General features: G+C 43.6%; 1 protein-coding gene across 1 annotated transcript in view; it reads left to right on the top strand.

The window, feature by feature from the left end:
• LOC124621499 (protein sister of odd and bowel-like) overlaps positions 1-22,557 on the top strand; it is a 576,924-nt gene that overhangs the window by 338,155 nt on the left and 216,212 nt on the right. The window contains exon 4 of the mRNA XM_047147149.1: positions 9,118-9,230. Coding sequence (XP_047003105.1) covers positions 9,118-9,230 — 113 coding nt within the window. The remainder of the gene's footprint in view (positions 1-9,117; positions 9,231-22,557) is intronic.

Genomic DNA, 22,557 nt, shown 5'->3' with positions numbered 1-22,557 from the left:
TAACTGAAACTGAATAAGGAGAACCACCCCGCATTTACCGAGGCAGATGGAAAACCGCCTTAAAAACCATTCACAGGCACACCGGACGTAGACACTAATGCGCCGGGCGGGTTAGTGCTGGGGACCGGCACGCCTTCCCGCTCGGGAAGCAGAGCGATAGACCGCGCGGCTAGCCGGACGGGCTGAGTTTAGCGCACTCCCCTGGCCACCGAACTCCCCGGGCGACCGCTACGGTCGCAGGTTCGAATCCTGCCTCGGGCATGTATGTGTGTGATACCCTTAGGTTAGTTACGTTTTAGTTCTAAGTTGTAGGGGACTGATGACCTCAGAAGTTAAGTCCTATAGTGCTCAATGCCATTTGAACCATTTGAACTCTCCGGATTTAAATCGAATCGAGAAACTGTGACACTATCTCGATCGGGTTGTTCGCGCCACGGATGCTCAACTGAGAAAGCTAGCACAGCTGGCCACGCCGCTGAGTCAGCATGGCCCCACATCCTTGTCGGTATCTTCCAGAACTTCACTGACACTCTTCCTGAACGTTTCGCAGTGGTCCACGCTGCAACAGGCGGTTATTCTGCCTTTTGACAGCTGGTCACATTAATGTGACTGGACACTTTCGTGTCTCTAAAACTCAAATCCAATCGCTAAGTTTCTTTTTTACACAAATTTTTCGGAAGCTAAAACTCAGTTTAGATACTATTTTATGAAAGCTAATCGAAATTTATTTACCCTAATAAGCATACTTTACCATGGATTCAACTCGCATTCCGACGACAGTAGTACTGAAACAATCTGAAACGTTACCAGCGCAAACACTTGGCTACCAGAAGTCAATTTTTTGTGTCTGGGCTGATCACATTATTCGTTGATAAATTATTTTAGTGCATGCAGCAGCGCTGCTTATTTTTTTACTTTATTTTGTTGTGTTTCTTGTTTTCTTGAATGCGTCATTGTTGCTTGGATGTTTTTGTAATCGAATTCCTGATATCCCCCGCCGCCGTGAGAATAGTGCTTATCGCTTTAGGAATGCGTGCTGTGTGTCTGTAGTGTGCAGTGTGAGGGTTTGTGTAAAGAGAGGAGTGAATGAGGAGTGTAGACCAGGGGTGTTCGATATTCGTTAAGCCTCCTTGTTACGTTCCTGATGCCCCCTACTGTTACTTCGTAGAAGTAGAACTATCACTAGAGAGAGTTCATTAATATTCAGATTCAGCACCCGGCCCAGTAGTGGTTTACTATCTAGTTTAATAGAATATTTTGTGCCAAGAGTAGATTTCACATTTATTGCTACCTAAAAACACTGTATTTTGAATGAATATACGAGGTGTGGCAAGAAAAAAACCGGACTAGTACTGGTGAAACAATAAAACGAATGCAATAAGGCTGAAAGTCGCGTGGCCTGTCACGTGACTCTCGCTCCGCCTACTGCTCGAGTTTCATCTGCCTCCTGCACTCAGTCTGCCCGTGGCGTCTGTTTTAAGTAGTTGACGTTTTGTCTGTGCGTCGGAAAATGTTGAGTGTACAGAAAGAACAGCGTGTTAACATCAAATTTTGTTTCAAACTAGGAAAATCTGCAAGTGAAACGTTTGTAATGTTACAACAAGTGTACGGCGATGATTGTTTATCGCGAACACAAGTGTTTGAGTGGTTTAAACGACTTAAAGATGGCCGCGAAGACACCAGTGATGACACTCGCACTGGCAGACCATTGTCAGCAAAAACTGATGCAAACATTGAAAAAATCGGTAAACTTGTTCGACAAGATCGCCGTTTAACAATCACAGCAGTGTCTGAGTTAACAGGAGTTGACAAGGAAAGTGTTAGGCAGATTCTTCATGAAAGTTTCAACATGAACAAAGTGTGTTCAAAAATGGTTCCAAAGTGTCTCACAATTGAACAGAAGGAACGCCGAAGAATAATTTGTTCTGATATCCTGGAAAACATTGAAAGTGATCCCACCTTCTTACAAAATGTTATTACTTGTGATGAATCGTGGTTTTTTACTTACGATCCCGAAACTAAACGCCGATCGATGCATTGGAAAACTCCTGGTTCTCCACGACAAAAAAAAGCACGAATGTCAAAATCGAAATTCAAGGCAATGATGATTGTTTTTTTTTTTTTTTTTTTGACATCAAAGGGATTGTGCACATTGATTGGGTACCAGAGGGACAAACAGTGAATCAGCATTACTACATTACCGTCCTGGCTACCCTACGTGAGCGAGTACGGAGAAAACGGAACGATTTGTGGAGAAAAAAGTCATGGATCCTTCACCAAGACAATGCCCCAGCTCACAGTGCGTTGTCAGTGAAGACGTTTTTGGCAAAACACAACATTCCCATCTTAGATCATCCACCCCACTCACCTGATTTGGCCCCCTGTGACTTTTTTCTTTTCCCTAAAGTCAAGTCAGCTTTGAAAGGAACTAGATTTGAGACCGTTGAAGCAGTAAAAGAAAAAGCGACGTAAGTAATGTATGGACTTACCGAAAATGATCTGCAGCATTGCTATGAACAGTGGAAAATTCGTATGGAGCGGTGTAGAGACCGAGGAGGAGAGTACATTGAAGGAGATAACATGAAAATGTAAATAATTGTAAATAAATGTTTTTTCCAGCATCAGTCCGGTTTTTTTCTAGCCGCACCTCGTATATGATACATCATTTGAGTCGCGAACATTCCAGAGTTTTGTTACTCTAGAAATGGGATTAATTCTGTTCAACATCAGTTCTCTCATTACTTTAGTAAAGAATTTCCTTGTTACTCACCAATTTATGAACGTCACAAAAGGATTGGTTGATCAATATTATATTTCATAGTATGGAAGCAAAATACCGGACATTCCTCCTTTCGGATTCAGTTTATGTAGTTATTATAAACAAAAGGTTTTCGCACTTTTATGCAAGAACAAAGGCCGTCGTACTGGCAGCTCTCTCTATTTAAGAATATAGAATCGGGTAATACAAACACTGCTACATTGCTCTATTTCCCGGGTTGCATACGAGGTTGAAGACAGAATACATGAATTCATGCTAACGACACTTCAGAATTTCTATCGTCGCTACGTGAATAATTGATGTATAGCCTCTAATTGTCCAAAATAAAAAATTTAAATCAGTGCTTTCAAACTCCTTGTATGTAAATTTACGAATTCCAGATGGAACACTTCCTTTAATTCCAGTGTACAGAGAGTTTTTTGCTTTGCTTTAATCACTTTTTTTAAGTATTATCACCTCTCGTAACGTCACCTAATACCTACGAATAAACGACGTTTCGTATATGAATGCTTCTCATAAAGCTTTGCGAGACATCATTTAGTTGTATACTATCCTAGATGTGTTTGTGTGGCGAGATACCTGGAGTATCGTCAGAGAAACGCGGTGTAAACAATTAGGATACGTCGCTTTCACCACCAATAATAACGTTTAAATGAAGTAAGGGCAACAACATTAACCAAAAAGAAATTTAAGAGTCTGTTCTTTATTCTCCTGAAAGAAAGGACAGTTCAGAACACTGACCGAAAGCTTTACACTAAGACTTTCTCACAGCTCAATTCCTTATACCACAGATTGTTATTTTGTTATCTATGTCAGTAGTAATTAGCCAACTGCCTTGCCGCAGTGGTAACACCGGATGCCTTCAGATTACCGAAGTTAAGCGCTGTCGGGGTGAGCTAGCAGTGGGATGGGTGACCATCCGGTCTGCCGAGCGCTGTTGACACGCGGGGTCCGCTCAGCTCTTCTGAGCCAAACTGAGGAGATACTTGATTGAGAAGTAGCGGCTCCGGTCTCGTAAACTGGCATACGGCCGGGAGAGCGGTGTGCTGACCACATGTCTCTCCGTATCTGCATCCAGTGACGCCTGTGGGCAGAGGATGACACGGCGGCCGGTCGGTGCCGTTGAGCCTTCATGGCCTGTTTCGGGCGGAGTTTAGTTCTGTTTAGTTTATGCCGGTATTAATTACTATCCACGCATCTTGATCCATTCCGACAGGGAAACTGAAATATTTTTCAGGATCTCTTTGAATCAAAAACCTAGTGCGCAACCGTGGTGTATGATCGAAGTCCCTGCTCTTTTTGATATAAGAGATGCTCTCCGGTGGCTCGTTACGGAGTAACGGAGTTCCGTTTGGTTTCTTACGCTCCTTTGTCTTTGCCTCTGTATTGCACTGCGATACCTGCACAATAGAGCAAACGTCGACAATAATCGCAGTGTGTCTTGTTTGGTAACTAACTTGTACTTTTCAGTCACGATACGTGCTGTTGGCAACAGTACCGCCCACTTACCCTTTGTCCTTCCGCTCGCTTTCAGTACTGCTCGGCCCTGTCTCTGATTTCTTTTTCCTAGTAGTGTTAGTCGTGCGTGGGCAGTATTACACAGCAGTATGAACAGGTTCACTGACGTAGAGTTGACCGATATTCACTTCCTTTGTGTGTGTGTGTGTGTGTGGGGGGGGGGGGGGGGGGGTGCAGTGTAAGAGAGGAACAACGACGCGATGCTCAACTGTTCCCGCGGCGATGGCAACCACGTCACAAAACTTTTGCAACTGTTTTTTTGTGTTGCACGTTTTGGTGATCGCATATTACAAGCTTTTTCACTGGTGAGCAGGTTTTTTGGCGGAAAAAAAATAATGGGGGTAACAAACCTAATACATTGTAATTAGATTATTAGTTTGTAACGAGCTACCAGAGACCATGGGTCACTTACGCGAGAATGGTTTAATAAGTCTGATAAATTTCCATGACAGTATGGAACATTTTTGTTGCGTCTTCATGGACGGTAAGCTTTACTATTCCAAGGGTCGTATAAAGAATTTCAACAATGTACAGCTTACAGTTCATTATTGATAACCGTCTTAATTGGTCTGTATCTTGGCTGCAATTGGAAATAGAGAAATGAGAGTTTCGTGCTGTTATTAAAAATTTTCATTTGAAGGGTTGGTCTGCCGCACTAATTAAAACAAAATTGGATGACGTTCACACGGACTCTGTACAATCACTCAAGACCATTTACATTTTGGTTGAATCGATGGCCGGACACGCTCTGAAGAAGCGCCTTCTGGCCGTCCAGTTGAATTCAAAGGAAACCATTGATGAAATCCATGATACGGTGATGCAAGGCAGTCGAATAAAGTATCGTGAGATCGCTGAAACTATGTGCGTCTCAACTGAGTGAGAGCATAAGATCCTGCACGGCTATGAATGAGCTGTGTGCGTAGTAAGTGCCATGATTGCTCACCGTCGAACAAAAGCGCATCCGACGCATCATTTCAAAACAGTGTCTGGCGATGTTTAATCGTTCGACATACTGCCCCGATTCGTGGTTGTTCATGAAACCTGGATCCATCATTACACACAAGAGTCAAAACGGCAGTCAAAACAATGAACAAAGCCTGGTGAAAGTGCATCGCAGAAGGCAAAGACCATTTTGTCACCTGCTAAGGTGATGGTCACTGTTTATTTTGGGATTCCCAAGTAATAATGCTCGTAGATTACTTCGACAATGGCAGAACTGTAACTGGAGCCTATTACGCTTCGTTGTTGGAGCGTATGGAACTTGCGTTGGCTGAAAAAAGACGAAGGTTGACATGCAAAAAAGTGGTGTTTCACCAGGATAATGCACCATGCCACACATCAGCGACAACAGTGGTTAAAGTGCATTAACTAGCCTTTGAATTGGTTCACCAGACTTAGCCCAAGTGACTTTTTCTGTTCCCTAACTTGAAAATTTGGCTTATGGGAAGAAATTTTCATCAAACGGGGAAGTGACAGTCACAGTCAACGAGTATTTTGCAGATTTCGGCAGAACCTATTTTTAACTGGAGGATCGCTGGACCAAGTATATGTCTTTCTATGGAGCTTATGTCAAGAACGAAGGTGAGTTTTTTTACGAAAGAAACATATTTTCTTGCTTATAAAACTGCCTTCGTACCAAAATACTCAGAGAATATCCCTGAACAACATCCGAAATCTTATCGGTAGAGTTCAGGTTCACCCAGTAGAGCCGCTAGACGCTTAGCAAGTGGAAAGTATACCTGGGCAATTTCCATACCAAGTTCTGAAGTTTCATTGTGTTACAATGTGCATATTCATGAAGCGACCTTTTTCTGTAATATATTTCTAAATAAAACGAAACAAAAAATGGCGGTAAGAGCATAGCTATCGAGAGGTGTTAGTCCAGGTCTATATACCGTTCTGACATATATTTTTAATCTGCCAGATAGTTTAAGCTTCATAAATGAGTTAGGGGATCCAGTACTAGAACCAGAATTTCACAGAGCTTTGGAGGACTTAAGATCAAATAAAGCAGTAGGGATAGATAACATTCCATCAGAATTTCTAAAATCATTGGGGGAAGTGGCAACAAATCGACTACTCACGTTGGTGTGTAGAATGTATGACTGGCGATATACCATTTGCCTTTCGGAAAAAGATCATCCACACGATTCCGAAGACGGCAAGAGCTGACAATTGCTTGAATTACCGCACAGTCAGCTTAACAGCTCATGTATCCAAGTTGCTGACAAGAATAATTTACAGAAAAATGGAAAAGAAAATTGAGGATGCGCTAGATGACGATCAGTTTGGCTTTAGGAAAGGTAAAGGCATGAGAGTCGCAATTCTGACGTTGTGGGTAATAATGGAAGCAAGACTAAAGAAAAATCAAGACACGTTCGTAGGATTTGTCGACCTGAAAAAAGCGTTCGACAGTGTAAAATGGTGCAAGATGTTCGAAATGCTGATAAAAGTAGGGGTAAGCTATAGGGAGAGGCGGATCATATACAATATGTACCACAGCCAAGAGGGAATAATAAGAGTGAACGACAAAGAACGAAGTCCTCGTATTAAAAAGGGTGTAAGACAAGGATGTAGCCTTTCGCCCCTACTGTTCAATTTATACGTCGAGGAATCAATGACGGAAATAAAAGAAAGGTTCAGGAGTGAAATTAAAATGGAAGGTGAAAGGATATCAATGATACGATTCGCTGATGACAATGCTATCCTGAGCGAAAGTGAAGAAGAATTACTTGATCTGCTGAAAAGAATGAAAAGTCTAATGAGTACAGAGTATGGATTGAGAATAAATCGAAAAAAGACGAAGGTAATGTAAAGTAGTAGAAATGAGAACAGCGAGAAACCTAACATCAGGGTTGATGGTCACGAAGTAGATGAGGTTAAGGAATGCTGCTACCTAGTCCATAAAATAACCAATGACGGACGGAGCTAGGAGGGCATCAAAAGCAAAGTAGCAATGGAAAAAAGGGCATTCCTGGCCACGAGAAGTCTACTAATATAAAATATCAGCCTTAATTTGAGGAAGAAATTTCTGATAATGTACATCTGGAGAGCAGAATTGCATTGTAGTGATACATGGGCTGTAGGAAAACCGGAACAGATGAATCGAAGTATTCGAGATGTGGTGCTACAGGTGAATGTTGAAAATTATGTGGACTGATAAGGTAAGGAATGAGGAGGTTCTCCGCAGAATCGGAGAGGAAAGGGTCAAATGGTTCAAATGGCTCTGAGCACTATGGGACTTAACATCGGAAGTCATCAGTCCCCTAGAACTTAGAACTACTTAAACCTAACTAACTTAAGGACATCACACACGTCCATGCCCGAGGCAGGACTCGAGCCTGCGACCGTAGCAGTCGTGCGGTGCCAGACTGAAGCGCCTAGTACAGCTCGGCCACTGCGGCCGGCGAGAGGAAAGGAATTTGTGGAAAACACTGATAAGGAGAACGGACAGAATGATAGGACATCTGTTAAGACATGAGGGATTGACTTCCATGGTACTAAGAGCTGTGGAGGGCAAAAACTGTAGAGGAAGACAGAGATTGGAATACATGCAGCAAATATTTGAGGACGTAGGTTGCAAGTGCTACTCTGAGATGAAGAGGTTAGCACAGGAGGGGAATTCGTGGCGGGCCGCATCAAACCAGTCAGAAGAATGATGACAACAACAACAACAACAAAAAGCTGCCAAACGTGTGTTGTGGGTAAGGAAGCTTACATTGCTTGTTAAAATAGGTATTACTTGTATATTTTGTTTTGATTTTGTATTATACCATCCAGCGTCCGCCCCTGTTGCTGTGTGATCAGCATTGCTGACGGCCGCGCGGAGGACCCAGGATCGATACGTGATACTGCCAAGAATTTTTCCTTGGTGGAGGGACTGGTACGGGGTGCACTAAGCCTCCTGAAGTCAACTGAATAGCTGTTCGACTGGTTAGTAGCTGTTCCAAGGTCAAGAAACAGAATGACAGGGGGAGCGTCGAGTTGACCACATGCCTCTCCATACCGCACCCAATGACGGCATTGGGAGAGGATAACACGGTGGTCGGTCGGGTCCGATTGACTTTTTTAGGGCCACAAAACGGAACGTTTTTTTAATTTTAGGATAACCAACAGGCTCGTTAGGACTGGGGATTTTCTCTGCCCAGACACTGGGTGTTTGTGTTGTCATCATTTCATTTTCATCATCATTCGTGACAGTTGCTAGATTGGACTGTGTACAGATTGGACTGTGTACAGATTGGACTGTGTACAGATTGGACTGTGTACAGGTTGGACTGTGTGCAGGACAGGTTGGGCTGTGTGCAGGACGGGTTGGACTGTGTGCAGGACAGGTTGGACTGTGTACAAATGGGGCTGTGTACAAATGGGGCTGTGTACAAATGGGGCTGTGTACAAATGGGGCTGTGTACAAATGGGGCTGTGTACAAATGGGGCTGTGTACAAATGGGGCAGTGTACAAATGGGGCTGTGTGAAAATTGGAACTTTGTACGGGCACTAATGACCGCGCAGTTGAGCGCCCCACAAATCAAACATCATCAACAGTCTCGTTAGAGATTCCTTGCAGTACATCATCAAGTCGGAAAGGTTAAGGACAGTTAGAAGTAGTTTCCAAAATCAGACAAATTCTAAAACTGATTTTGACGCCACGGGTAGCCAATCTCTCCCCTCCCCCTCCTCCCCTCCCCAACCTCCCCCCTGGTGGCGTGTGTGCAGTGTGAATGAGCGCGGACGCAATATCGAGCACCCCTCAGGCGCAGGCAAGCGGCGCGCGAGTCGCTGCTCACCCTGTGAGAAGTTGTGTGTGTGCTGCTTGCAGTGGGCAGCTCCGAGGACGCCAAGGCGGCCACGCCCGACTCCAGCAAGCTGGCCGTGAAGAAGGCGCGCCCCAAGGCATCGTCGCCCAACCGCCAGGGGCCGCAGCAGTGCCAGGTGAGTGTCCAGTCCAGCTTCAGCTGTACAAGGTGGGCAAAAATAAAACTGATCCGGAAAATATTTCGTGCGCCTTAAGACAGGCACCCCAACTAACATCATCCGCTCTGGGTGTGTATGGTGCTGGCTGGGTTGCCTGTCTTGAGGAGCATGAAGTATCTTCTACCCTGTGTGTAGGTGATGTTCGTAGTGTTACCTGTCTTAATGCTCACGAAATATGTTCCGCCCTGTGTGTCGGCGATGTACATTTGGTTGCCTGTCTTCAGCAGCATGATATATTTTCGGGGCCACTTTTATTTTGCGCACCCTATTGTACAATTTTACTTTCAGTCGCAACTGCAGACAACTGTTACAGCTATTACCAGTTTCAATATTTATTTCATCGTCAGATATACTGCCCCATACAGAGAAATATCATCAATATGTTAAACGGTGAAGTTCATTAAAACCAAAGAGACGGTCATGTTGACACAAGTATACATCGGTAATGAACTACGCTCACCAGCTGAAATACACTGCTCAAAAGAATTAGGAGAACCCAACTTCGTGTGTCTGCCATACCCCATCGAGCATTTTTGGGAGCTGGGTATATTAAAAAATTTTAACTTTCTGTTTCACAAATTAAGTACACAACAAATCATCATACACCCTCGTTCATTTGCATAACGACACGTGCCGAAAACAAACTAGAAAAAAATAATTTAACACGTCATCCTGGTTCTTTTAATTATATTTTGAGAGCTTCAGTAACATGTACGCTCTCTGTGACCACTTATCACCGCCTAATACTTATGTAGGACGCTCGGTATCAGTCTACGAAGGTCACCCTGTCGTTTTTGTTCCCATTAATTCATAAGAGTTTTTGGAGAGTCCGTAGTGAAACAGGACAGACCAAGAAAACGTCTGTCAAGCATTGGGACTCACCGTTGGCCATTACATTATTTCATTATCCAGATCACTGGTGACGTTGACATTATCGTGCATGGGAAGAAATTCAGGTCCACTCCCATATGCCACGTCGACGGTAGAGTCCAACAGCATCAGTTCGATATGCTGCTTGGCAGTAAGACGACCGTGGCCAGTGACAAGATCCGTACTGCTGTCAACACTGGTGCCTCCCCACACCATCACAGAACCTTCGGCGGTTTGATTTCCTGGACAACATTTGGCAGGTAGATATCACCACGCCGTCTTCACACAATAATACGCCCATCAGCTTGCGTCAAAGGAAATCTGGACTCTACTGTAAATATCACGTTTCGCCAATGACGAATTCGCCAGTTGACGTGGGAACGGCAGGACTTGAAGCTACCTGTGAGATGTCGTGTCAAGCGGGGTACTCGAACACGACGACTGGGTCGTAATGCCCTTCCTCGTAACCTGTTCCTTACAGTCTTATCGTGTACAGCGGTTCCAGTGGCCTTTCTGGGATCGTTTTGCAGTGCTCTGGCGGTAAGCGTACGATGCCGCAAGGCAGAAATGACTAGACATCGGTAACCACGTGCGGTTGTAATGCGTCGGCGACCTGGGCAGACCCGTCTCCCTGTAGCGTGTCCACTATCTGTGGATCACAGATCGACAGACTTTTGCATCTGCAGCAATACAACGGAAAGTCCATCCTGCTCGGATCAAACACACTGTGCTTGGTTGAATAAAACGTCCACAAATAACAACTGCAGCCTGTGTACCTCACTAGCGAACACTGGGACACCGGTACTCACTTCCTTCTGAGGGGTTACCTGATACTGGAATGCATAACGAGAACCGATAGACGGCGAATGACTTTAGCTGTTGCAAACGTTGAAAGCAAAGACGCGACGAGACTACAGGTATCGCGTGTATCGCAATAGATACTGGACGTTGATAACACATGTTCCCCTAATTCTATTGAGCAGTATATTAGTCATCCCGTTAACGGAGCGCATTGATCGCTTCAAAGCTCCGTTCAGGGTGAAGAACTTGTACCTGGGGTTTATATGGCTCTCCACCGCTAATATAAGCATAGAAGTGAATACGTGTAGCCTTATGTGCCCGTCAGCTGCACGGAATCTACGTAGTAAGATGGGACGACTTGGAGACATGACAGGATGAAAGTAGTGCTTGGACGCATCCGCGACCACGCTGCGAAAGATGTGGTCCAATTCGATAGTCCAGTTTGTCTACAAGGTCTGCTGCAATCATTATTTTTTATAGTGACTGGTTTCGTTAGTGTCTTGCTGCCATCCTTAGATCTACAACGTACCAAAAGGAAAGCCTTTGCTAATTTATCACTGTGTACAAACCCATATATCAGTGAGAATAAGTACATAAGCGTTAAATGACGTACCGTCGGAAAACTCTTATTAGCATGCATACATGCCATTAATACAATAGGAACACTTTCCACTCATAGGAAACTACACAGCTTTGGCTTGTCAAACTCATAAAAAAGATATAAAGTACCCACTGCACCAACTGTGTGCACAGGAGTAGAGGTGAACATACACAAGGAGCGGTCGTGCAGTATTCTACTATTGATTCCAGTTTTTTGAACTGTGATCAGAAATCATGTTGTAATCTGAGACCATACCAGTAATTGGGCATAAGGAATAATCTATCCGCCGGCCGGTGTAGACGAGCAGTTCTAGGCGTTTCAGTTTGGAACCGCGCGACCGCTACGGTCGTAGGTTCGAATCCTGCCTCGGGCATGGATGTGTGTGATGTCCTTAGGTTAGTTAGGTTTAAGTAGTTCTAAGTTCTAGGGGACTAATGACCTCAGCAGTTGAGTCCCATAGTGCTCAGAGCCATTTGAACCATTTTTTGAACACCCGAAAGTTGCTTCATCGGTAAACAACACAGAGGATGGAAATGTAGGATGCATTTCACACTGTTCCAGGTACCACTGCGAAAACTGTGCTCTCGGTGGATAATCAACTGGTTCCAGGTTGTGGATACGCTGTAAGTGAAATGGACGTAACAATTGCTCTCGAAGGACTGTTCTTACATTCGTCTGATTCGCCCCCATGTTACGTGCATTTGCACGAGTGTTGATTGAAGGATCCCGCTCCACATGCTGCAGCGTTCTTACCGTGCGACGGCGTCTCTGTCCAGGTAATCTGCTAAACGACCCGGTCTCACGCAGACATTGGTACACAGCAGCAAAGGTCGTATGATGCGGGATCCGGCGATTAGGATATTGTTGTTGATAAACCCGCTGTGCAGCTCTTCCGTTGTGGTGCGCTACGTAGTACGCACCAACCATATCAATGTACTCACTCCAGGTGTATTGCTCCATTAGTAAACAGAGACAATGCACTACTTCACTGTTGGACAGCAGTTGCCTACAACTGAAGAGCGTAATACGCCCTCTAACAGCTGTAGATCATAATACGGCTTAGTCTGGAACCGCAAGACCGCTACGGTCGCAGGTTCGAATCCTGCCTCGGGCATGGATGTTTGTGATGTCCTTAGGTTAGTTAGGTTTAACTAGTTCTAAGTTCTAGGGGACTAATGACCTCAGCAGTTGAGTCCCATAGTGCTCAGAGCCATAATACGGCTTCTAACGACTGAAGAGCGTAATACGGCCTTAACCAGTTTAAATAATCCTCATAGGAAAAAATGACTTCGAGGAAAAATATTTGTTTTGATGTCCCCTACTACCTCCCAGAGTTTGTCGGTTTAAATATTTTCACCCTGTACACAGAATGTAGATCGAGTTACTCCCACCTACACTGTGCAATTAAGCTCAAATGCTTACTGTTTCCATATGCAAGCCTGAAGTACACTTCATCCCGATTCGACGTTGTTTGCATGCCGTCTATGTGGTGTTGCAGATTTAATGGGCAGCACTGTACAACCAAGAACGTATTATGAAAATGGTTCATATGGCTCTGAGCACTATGGGACTTCACATCTATGGTCATCAGTCCACTAGAACTTAGAACTACTTAAACCTAACTAACCTAAGGGCATCACACAACACCCAGTCATCACGAGGCAGAGAAAATCCCTGACCCCAACGTATTACGAAAACGTGTCTTTCACTCTCTGAGAAAATGCTTAGCTGGAATGATTCGTAGCAGGACTGTACAGAAGAGGGAAATTTCGAAGAGAGCTAGAGAGGACGTGTCGGACGTAGAAGTGCATCCGGTCAGGAGCTTTTGATGTCGCTAGCGCGATGGCGGCGGCAGACGGCAGCCCATCGGCGCGCTCTCAGTGTTTACCCTCCGACATTACTGCGGCGGGGCGGGCGCCCAGGGAAATCGATGGCCGACAGATTCGTAAGGGTAGCAGCGGCGGCGGCGGAACAAAGGGCCCGCCGGCACTTGGGATGCCCGCTGCCCGCTCTGCCCGCTGCCGGCTCCCCGCTTCGACCGCGTTTCGATCGGCGCTCCGCTCGCAGCCCGCCGGCTGCCTGCTTTATGAGGCAATTTGCCGTAATTGCACGCATTACGCCCGCCCCGGCCCGCGCACTTATGCTTCTCGTCACATTCCTTACATGAATAACACATTTCGCGCTGATGGGGTTCATCTCTCACCGAAAAGACGCCAACAGTCGCTCCTGCGCGCTCCCCTTTTTCTCACCTTTTTTTAACGGCCGCAGACGTAATCGGAAATGGGCGTAGTACGTCAAGCGCTCTTTCATGCGGTGCCTGGAATATAGCGCGCTGCCTGACGTCCTAACTCATGAAAACAGTAACTGCAGAAAATAAATTCGAGCGAAGCAAGACTAGTTTACGGCGAAAAAATATTCGCCATCTTAAAACACATATCCATTACTTCTCTTCTCCAGACACACAAAGTATGGAGTGTTTCAGAAATGATGGTCATTATCAGGGATATGACAGGAATGACAAAAAAGTCAAGTAAACATGGGCTCTACAGCACGTACACTATGTGATCAAAACTATCCGGACACCTGGCTGAAAGTTACTTAAAAGTTCGTGACTCCCTCCATCGGTAATGATGGAATTCTATATGGTGTTGGCCCACCCTCAGCGTTGATGACAGCCGGCCACTGTGGCCAAGCGGTTCCGGCCGGTGTGGCCGAGCGGCTCTAGGCGCCTCAGTCCGGAACCGCGCTGCTGCTACGCTCGCAGGTTCGAATCCTGCCTCGGGCATGGATGTGTGTTATGTCCTTAGGTTAGTTAGGTTTAAGTAGTTCCACGTCTAGGGGACTGATGACGTCAGATATTAAGTCCTATAGTGCTTAAAAAGGGAAATGGATGGGTTAAAGTTAGATATAGTGGGAATTAGTGAAGTTCTGTGGCAGGAGGAACAAGATTTCTGGTCAGGTGACTACAGGGTTATAAACACAAAATCAAATAGGGGTAACGCAGGAGTAGGTTTAATAATGAATACGAAAATAGGAATGCGGGTACGCTACTACAAACAGCATAGTGAACGCATTATTGTGGCCAAAATAGATACGAAGCCCACGCCTACTACAGTAGTACAAGTTTATATGCCAACTAGCTCTGCAGATGACGAAGAAATTGAAGAAATGTATGATGAAATAAAAGAAATTATTCAGATAGTGAAGGGTGACGAAAATTTAATAGTCATGGGTGACTGGAATTCGGTAGTGGGAAAAGAGAGAGAAGGAAACGTAGTAGGTGAATATGGATTGGGGCTAAGTAGCCGCCTGGTAGAATTTTGCACAGAGCACAACTTAATCATAGCTAACACTTGGTTCAAAAATCATAAAAGAATGCTGTATACACGGAAGAAACCTGGAGATACTGACAGGTTTCAGATAGATTATCTAATGGTAAGATAGAGATTTAGGAACCAGGTTTTAAATTGTAAGACATTTCCAGGGGCAGATGTTGACTCTGACCACAATCTATTGGTTATGACCTGTAGATTAAAACTGAAGAAACTGCAAAAAGGTGGGAATTTAAGGAGATGGGTCCTGGATAAACTGAAAGAACCAGAGGTTGTACAAAGTTTCAGGGACAGCATAAGGAAACAATGGACAGGAAGGGGGGAAAGAAGTACAGTAGAAGAAGAATGGGTAGCTTTGAGGGATGAAGTAGTGAAGGCAGCAGAGGATCAAGTAGGTAAAAAGACGAGGGCTAGTAGAAATCCTTCGGTAACTGAAGTTATTTTGAATTTAATTGATGAAAGGAGAAAATATAAAAATGCAATAAATGAAGGAGGCAAAAAGGAATACAAACGTATCAAAAATGAGATCGACAGTAAGTGCAAAATGGCTAAGCAGGGATGGCTAGAGGACAAATATGAGGATGTAGAGGCTTATCTCACTAGGAGTGAGATAGATACTGCCTACAGGAAAATAAAAGAGACCTTTGGAGAAAAGAGAACCACTTGCATGAACATCAAGAGCTCAGATGGAAACCCAGTTCTGAGCAAAGAAGGGAAAGCAGAAAGGTGGAAGGGGTATATAGAAGGTCTATACAGGGGCGATGTACTTGAGGACAATATTATGGAAATGGAGGAGGATGTAGATGAAGATGAAATGGGAGATACGATACTGCGTGAAGAGTTTGACAGAGCACTGATAGACCTGAGTCAAACAAGGCCCCCGGAGTAGACAACATTCCATTGGAACTACTGACGGCCTTGGGAGAGCCAGTCCTGACAAAACTCTACCATCTGGTGAGCAAGATGTATGAAACAGGCGAAATACCCTCAGACTTCAAGAAGAATATAATAATTCCAATCCCAAAGAAAGCAGGTGTTGACAGATGTGAAAATTACCGAATTATGAGTTTAATAAGTCACAGCTCCAAAATACTAACGCGAATTCTTTACAGAAGAATGGAAAAACTTGTAGAAGCCGACCTCGGGGAAGATCAGTTTGTATTCCGTAGAAATGTTGGAACACGTGAGGCAATACTGACCCTACGACTCATCTTAGAAGCTAGATTAAGGAAGGGCAAACCTACGTTTCTAGCATTTGTAGACTTAGGGAAAGCTTTTGACAATGTTGACTAGAATACTCTCTTTCAAATTCTGAAGGTGGCTAGGGTAAAATACAGGGAGCGAAATGCTACTTACAATTTGTACAGAAACCAGATGGCAGTTATAAGAGTCGAGGGGCATGAAAGGGAAGCAGTGGTTGGGAAGGGAGCGAGACAGGGCTGTAACCTATCCCCGATGTTATTCAATCTGTATATTGAGCAAGCACTGAAGGAAACAAAAGAAAAATTCGGAGTAGGTATTAAAATCCATGGAGAAGAAATAAAAATGTTGAGGTTCGCCGATGACATTGTAATTCTGTCAGAGACAGCAAAGGACTTGAAAGAGCAGTTGAACGGAATGGATAGTGTCTTGAAGGGGGGATATAGGATGAGCATCAACAAAGGCAAAACAAGGATAATGGAATGTAGTCGAATTAAGTCGGGTGATGCTGAGAGAATTAGATTAGGAAATGAGACACTTAAAGTAGTAAAGGAGTTTTGCTATTTGGGGAGCAAAATGTAGACTTGCAATGGCAAGGAAAGCATTTCTGAAGAAGAGAAATTTGTTAACATCGAGTATAGATTTAAGTGTCAGGAAGTCATTTCTGAAAGTATTTGTATGGAGTGTAGCCATGTATGGAAGCGAAACATGGACGATAAATAGTTTGGACAAGAAGAGAACAGAAGCTTTCGAAATGTGGTGCTACAGAAGAATGCTGAAGATTAGATGGGTAGATCATATAGCTAATGAGGAAGTACTGAATAGGATTGGGGAGAAGAGAAGTTTGTGGCACAACTTGACTAGAAGAAGGGATCGGTTGGTAGGACATGTTCTGAGGCATCAAGGGATCACCAATTTAGTATTGGAGTGCAGCGTGGAGGGTAAAAATCGTAGAGGGAGACCAAGAGATGAATACACTAAGTAGATTCAGAAGGATGTAGGTTGCGGTAGGTACTGGGAGATGAAGAGGCTTGTACAGGATAGAGTAGCATGGAGAGCTGCATCTAACCAGTCTCAGGACGGAAGACGACAACAGCAACAACAACAGTGCTTAGATCCATCTGAACCTTGATGACAGCTTCCACTGTCGTAGGCATACGTTCAATCAGGTGGTGGAAGGTTTCTTCGGGAGTGGCAGCCCATTCTTCACGGAGTGCTGCACTGATGAGAGGTATCGATGTCAGTCGGTGAGGCCTGACACCAAATCGGCATTCCAAAACATCCCAGAGGTATTCTATAGGATTCAGGTCAGGACCCTGTGCACGCCAATCCATTACAGGGCTGTTACTGTCGTGTAACCACTCCGCCACAGGCCGTGCATTATGAACAGGTCCTCGATTGTGTTGAAAGATGCAATCGCCATCCCTGCATTGCTCTTCAACAGTGGGAAGCAAGAAGGTGCTTAAAACATCTGTGCTGTGATAATGCCACGCAAAACAACAAGGGGTCCGAGCTCCCTCCATGAAAAACACGACCACACCATAACACCACCTCCTCCGAATTTTACTGTTGGCACTACACACGCTGTCAGATGACGTTCCCCGGGCATTCACTACACCCACACCCTGCCATCGGATCGCCACATAGTGTACCGTGATTCGTCACTCCACACACAGTTTTTCCACCGTTCAATCGCCCAATGTTTACCCTCCTTACACCAAGCGAGGCGTAGTTTGGCATTCACCGGCGTGATGTGTGGCATACGAACAGCCACTCGAAGTTGTAGTATGGACCAAAACAAGAAAAAAATGTCAAGTAAGCATGTGCTCTAAAATGCATACCTGAAGAACTATGAGCACTTGTTCATCTTCGCGACTTTGAAACACAACTCTTCTACTGTATCGAAGATCAAGAATTGCCACGGCTCTTAAGGCACACCTTCGAAAGTGGTCAGGTGATTGGGTGTCACATGCGTCATACGTTTGTACGCGAGATTTCCACACTGATAAACATCCCTAGGTCCATTGTTTCCGATATGATAGGGAAATGGAAAAGCGAAGGGACACGTACATCACAAAAGCGTACAGGCCGACCTCGTCTGTTGACTGACAGAGACCGTCGAAGAGGGACGTCATGTGTAATAGGCAGACATCTATCCAGACCATCACACAGGAATTCCAAACTCCATTAGGATCCACTGCAAGTTCTGTAACAGTTAGGCAGAAGGTGAGGAAACTTGGACAGATACTATAATCGTAGATTTGCGTTTATCCTGTGATGGTCATCGAGTCAGTGTTGACACGTGTCGTGTATTCCTGTATTTATCTGAAACACAACCGGGTTTTCTCAGAGGCTGGCCTCTACCAGTTTTTTCGTTATTTATAGTGCTAAAAGGCTAAAACAGTGCACGTTGCACGTCTCCCGTTAAAGCATGCCTACCTAACGGCTGTCAGGTGAGCAAAAATTTGATTTTTAGTGTTTTATATAATTACTGACTCAAATTTAAAATAATTAAAATACTGTCACAATGGGTTTATTAACAGGTATAACATAACGTTACTGGTCCTCGCGTGGACTTGCTGCTCTTGTATTTGCCGTGTTTGCAGTTAAAATTATTAGATATGAGGTCCGCCTGTTAGCCAAACAACTGTTTTTCCTTATGACCCAAACATGTTACAGCACCTCTGTGCCATCGTCTGTGGGTTTCTTCATCAGAACCTGGGAACTGTGAACATATTTTGAGTGATAAGTAACCTTCCAGAATCAGGCCTAAAGAATACTTTTTTGTCATAACATTAATTTTACATTATACCCTTCTGCAATACCATTTATACATTACAGGTAGACAATCATCTGCAACCAAACGATGTCAGTGTCAATTTTGTTGGCGAGTTAATACATCACTTTTAAGATTAAACGTAATATTATTGTGCCAAGATATTTCGCCATTATATTTGCTGTTAGTTACGTTTTGCATTAGCAGATTCGTTTTCTTTTGCATCCCCGTGAGTTACTGAAAAGCACACACAAATACTACACGTATATTGAACAACTATGCTGTAACTAACGGTATTCACTTCTTCAAAGCGCAGCGTAAATGTTGTTACTGCGTGTCCTCTCACAGTCGGCGTTCACTTATTCTCAAGTGAGTTCGACGCCGAATTTTGTTTTTTCTCTCTCTCTCTCTCTCTCTCTCTCTCTCTCTCTCTCTCTCTCTCTCTCTCTCTGTGTGTGTGTGTGTGTGTGTGTGTGTGTGTGTGTGTGTGTGTGTGTGTGTTTTCTGTGAAGTTCCTGTGATGTGAATAGTGTGCATTTGCATGATGTAATGTACTCATTTATAACATGTTTTCCTTCTGCTATTGCCTTCTCTATGTGGAAGTTTTCCTCCGTTGTTAGTTTGTGGTACAGACTGTGGCTGGGTTTTAGTGTTTTTAGATCTGTTTGTATTGTAGTTGGGTGATGCTTGTGGGGTATCAGGTGGTGATGTACTATGGGAGCTGTTACTTTTTAGCGCTCTGAGGTGCTCTGAATATCTTGTTTTAAAGTTCCTGCACGTTTGTCCTATGTACACTGAGTGACAAGTGTAGCATGTAAGTTCATATATGCGTGACCTGTTGATATTTGTTGGTGTTTCTTGTGTTCTGAGATTTCTCTGGGCTATGCTGCGTGTCCTGTATCCTATTTGAAATCCCTATTTCTTTAACATGTTGCCTATTCTGTGAACAATTTTATTATTGTAAATGAGTAGGTGCCATTTAGTTTTGTGTGTTTCCTGTTGTCGTGTTGTGCCTTGCGTGTGCTCATCGTCTGTGTTGTATAGTGTCCTGTGTGTATGTGGCCTGTTCATTCCTTATCCGTTTACGTAGTAGTTGGTTTAGTGGACGCCAATACCAACAGGACACACAGTAACATCATTTACATTGTATTTTGTCGAAGAGTTAAGTGATCGTTACAACAAAATTCTGCAAAATATGTTTGGTATTTGTGTGTGCTTCTCAAAAACTCAAGCGAATGCACAAGAAAACGGATCAGCCAATGCAAAACTTAAGCAACAGCAAATATCTGCTCGAAATATCTGTGCACAGCAAAATTACGTTTAACCTTAAATTGATGTATTAACACGCCAACCAAATTCACATTGACATCGTTTGGTTGCAGATGACAGGCTATTAGTGAATGGTAATGTGCAAAAGGTACTGCAAAAACGTGTAATGTAGAATTAAGATGATGACAAAAACAAACAAAAGCTGTTCTTTAGGCCTAATTTTCGAAGATTAGTTATTGAGCCTGTGTGTGTGTGTGTGTGTGTGTGTGTGTGTGTGTGTGTGTGTGTGTCTGTGTGTGTGTGTGTCTTGAGACAGCGAAACTCCTGACGGTGCGCAAATTATCCGGACTATATTCAGATTTAACATCTGCCACAAAATGATGAAAAGAAAAATGCTTATCTCTTACTGCATTTTCGGTGTTCATGCAGTAAATCTTCAGCGACAAGCATGACGTTTCGGTTGTTTCCTTCTTTACTACTGTCTGAACTATGAAACTAAGTTTCATAACAGCGCACACTCCGCTGCAGAGTGAAAATCTCTGTCTGAACTATATTCGTAACGCATTTTACTGACAGTATCCACTTATACCACTTAATTACATGCAAAACTATATCATTTTACGACTCATAGTTTGGAAATATGACGTCAGAAATATTAAGATGCGAGAGAAACTAGCTTTTCTGAAAACTGAGCGTAAATTACCCGGTCGTAAATTACCCGGTGTTTGATAATGAGAGCGCTTAGCGACTTCCAAAAACTTTAAACACAACTTCAGACCGTTTTTAAACTTCCGCTTTAATCTACGGGTGATAATCCGAAACTAATAAAACCGGCTTAATTAGGATTCTGCGTCTTCATCCATTAGGGTTTTCAGTACTAGAAAAAGCGGGTGCTGACAGGTGTCAATATTACCGAACTGTAAGTTTAATAAGTCATGGCTGCAAAATAGTAAATGAATTCTTTAGAGAAGTACGGAAAAATTGGTATAAGCTGAGTTGGGGGAAGCTCTGTTCGGATCCCGTAGAAATGCGATGCAATATTGACCCAACGACGTCTCTTAAAAAATAGGTTAAGGAAAGGCAAACCGATATTCATAGCATTTGTAGACGTATAGAAAGCTCCTGACAAAGTCTCTTTGAAATTCTGAAGGTAGCAGGGGTAAAATACAGGAATCGAAAGGCTATTTACAACTTGTGCAGAAACCTGACGACAGTAATGAAAGGGAAGCTTGAGTAAGCAGTAAAGGAAACCAAAGGAAAATATGGAGTAGGAATTAAAGTCCAGAGAGAAGAAATAAAAGCTTTGAGGTTTGCCGAAGACATTATAATACCGTTACAGTCAGAAAAGGACTCAGAAGAGCAGTTGAACGGAATGGACAGTGCTTTGAACGGATGATATGAGATGAACGTCAACAAAAGCAAGACAAGGATAATGGATTGTAGTCGAATTAAATCAGATGATAGTGAGGGAATTAATCTAGGAAGCAAGAATAGTTAGCTATTTGGGCAGCAAAATGAAGTTTGGTTGTGTCAGTCAGTAGCAGCGCACGCAAGGGCTAATGTGCCTTTTGGTGCCATATTGTATGAAAGCTTACGGTGTGAGTGGTTTGAAAATGTGTGTGCAAGCCCGAAACCGGGAACCACTACAGCTGAATTTTATATCAGTGCAACTCAGACGGGCGAGATATATATATATATATATATATATATATATATATATATATATATATATATATATATATATATATAAAGTTATCCAATTTCCTCAGTACTAAACAGTTGCGAATCTACCAGCCTGTGGCAGTATGCCTCGAATAAACGAGCAAAATAAATGATGATGGCCGACGAATAGAGGATATAAAATATAGACGCAATAACAAAGAAAGCGTTTCTGAAAAGGAGAAATTTGCTAACATTCAATATTGATCTAAATGTTTGGCAGTCTTTTCTGAATGTACGTCGTTTCTGAATGTACGGTACCATATTTGTATGGCGTGTAGCCATGTATGAGAATAGAAGCTTTTCAAAAGTGATTTGAAGAAGAATGTTGAAGATTGGATGGGTAGATCGCGTGACTAATGAGGAGGTACTGACTAGAACAAGGAGCAAAGAAATTTGTGGCACAAGGTGCCTACAGGAAGGGATAGGTTGATAAAACACGTTCTGAGACATTAAGGCATCACCAATTTAGTACTGAAGGAAGGCGGAAGAAGGGGGGAGGGGGTAAAAATCGCAGAGGGAGACCAAGAGATGACTACAGTAAGCAGTTTCAGAAGGGTGTAAGTTCCAGTAGTTATTCGGAGATGACGACGTTTGTACAGGACAGAGCAACATCGAGAGCTGCATCAAACCAGTCTTCGGACTGAAGACCACAACAACAACGTCAAATATTTAGCACATTAAGTCATTTGTAAAGATACCGATGTTTGAAGCTGT

Source organism: Schistocerca americana, chromosome 1 (assembly GCF_021461395.2).
Source record: "Schistocerca americana isolate TAMUIC-IGC-003095 chromosome 1, iqSchAmer2.1, whole genome shotgun sequence".
Taxonomy (NCBI): Eukaryota; Metazoa; Arthropoda; class Insecta; order Orthoptera; family Acrididae; genus Schistocerca; species Schistocerca americana.
This window is presented reverse-complemented; position numbering and strand designations above follow the sequence as displayed.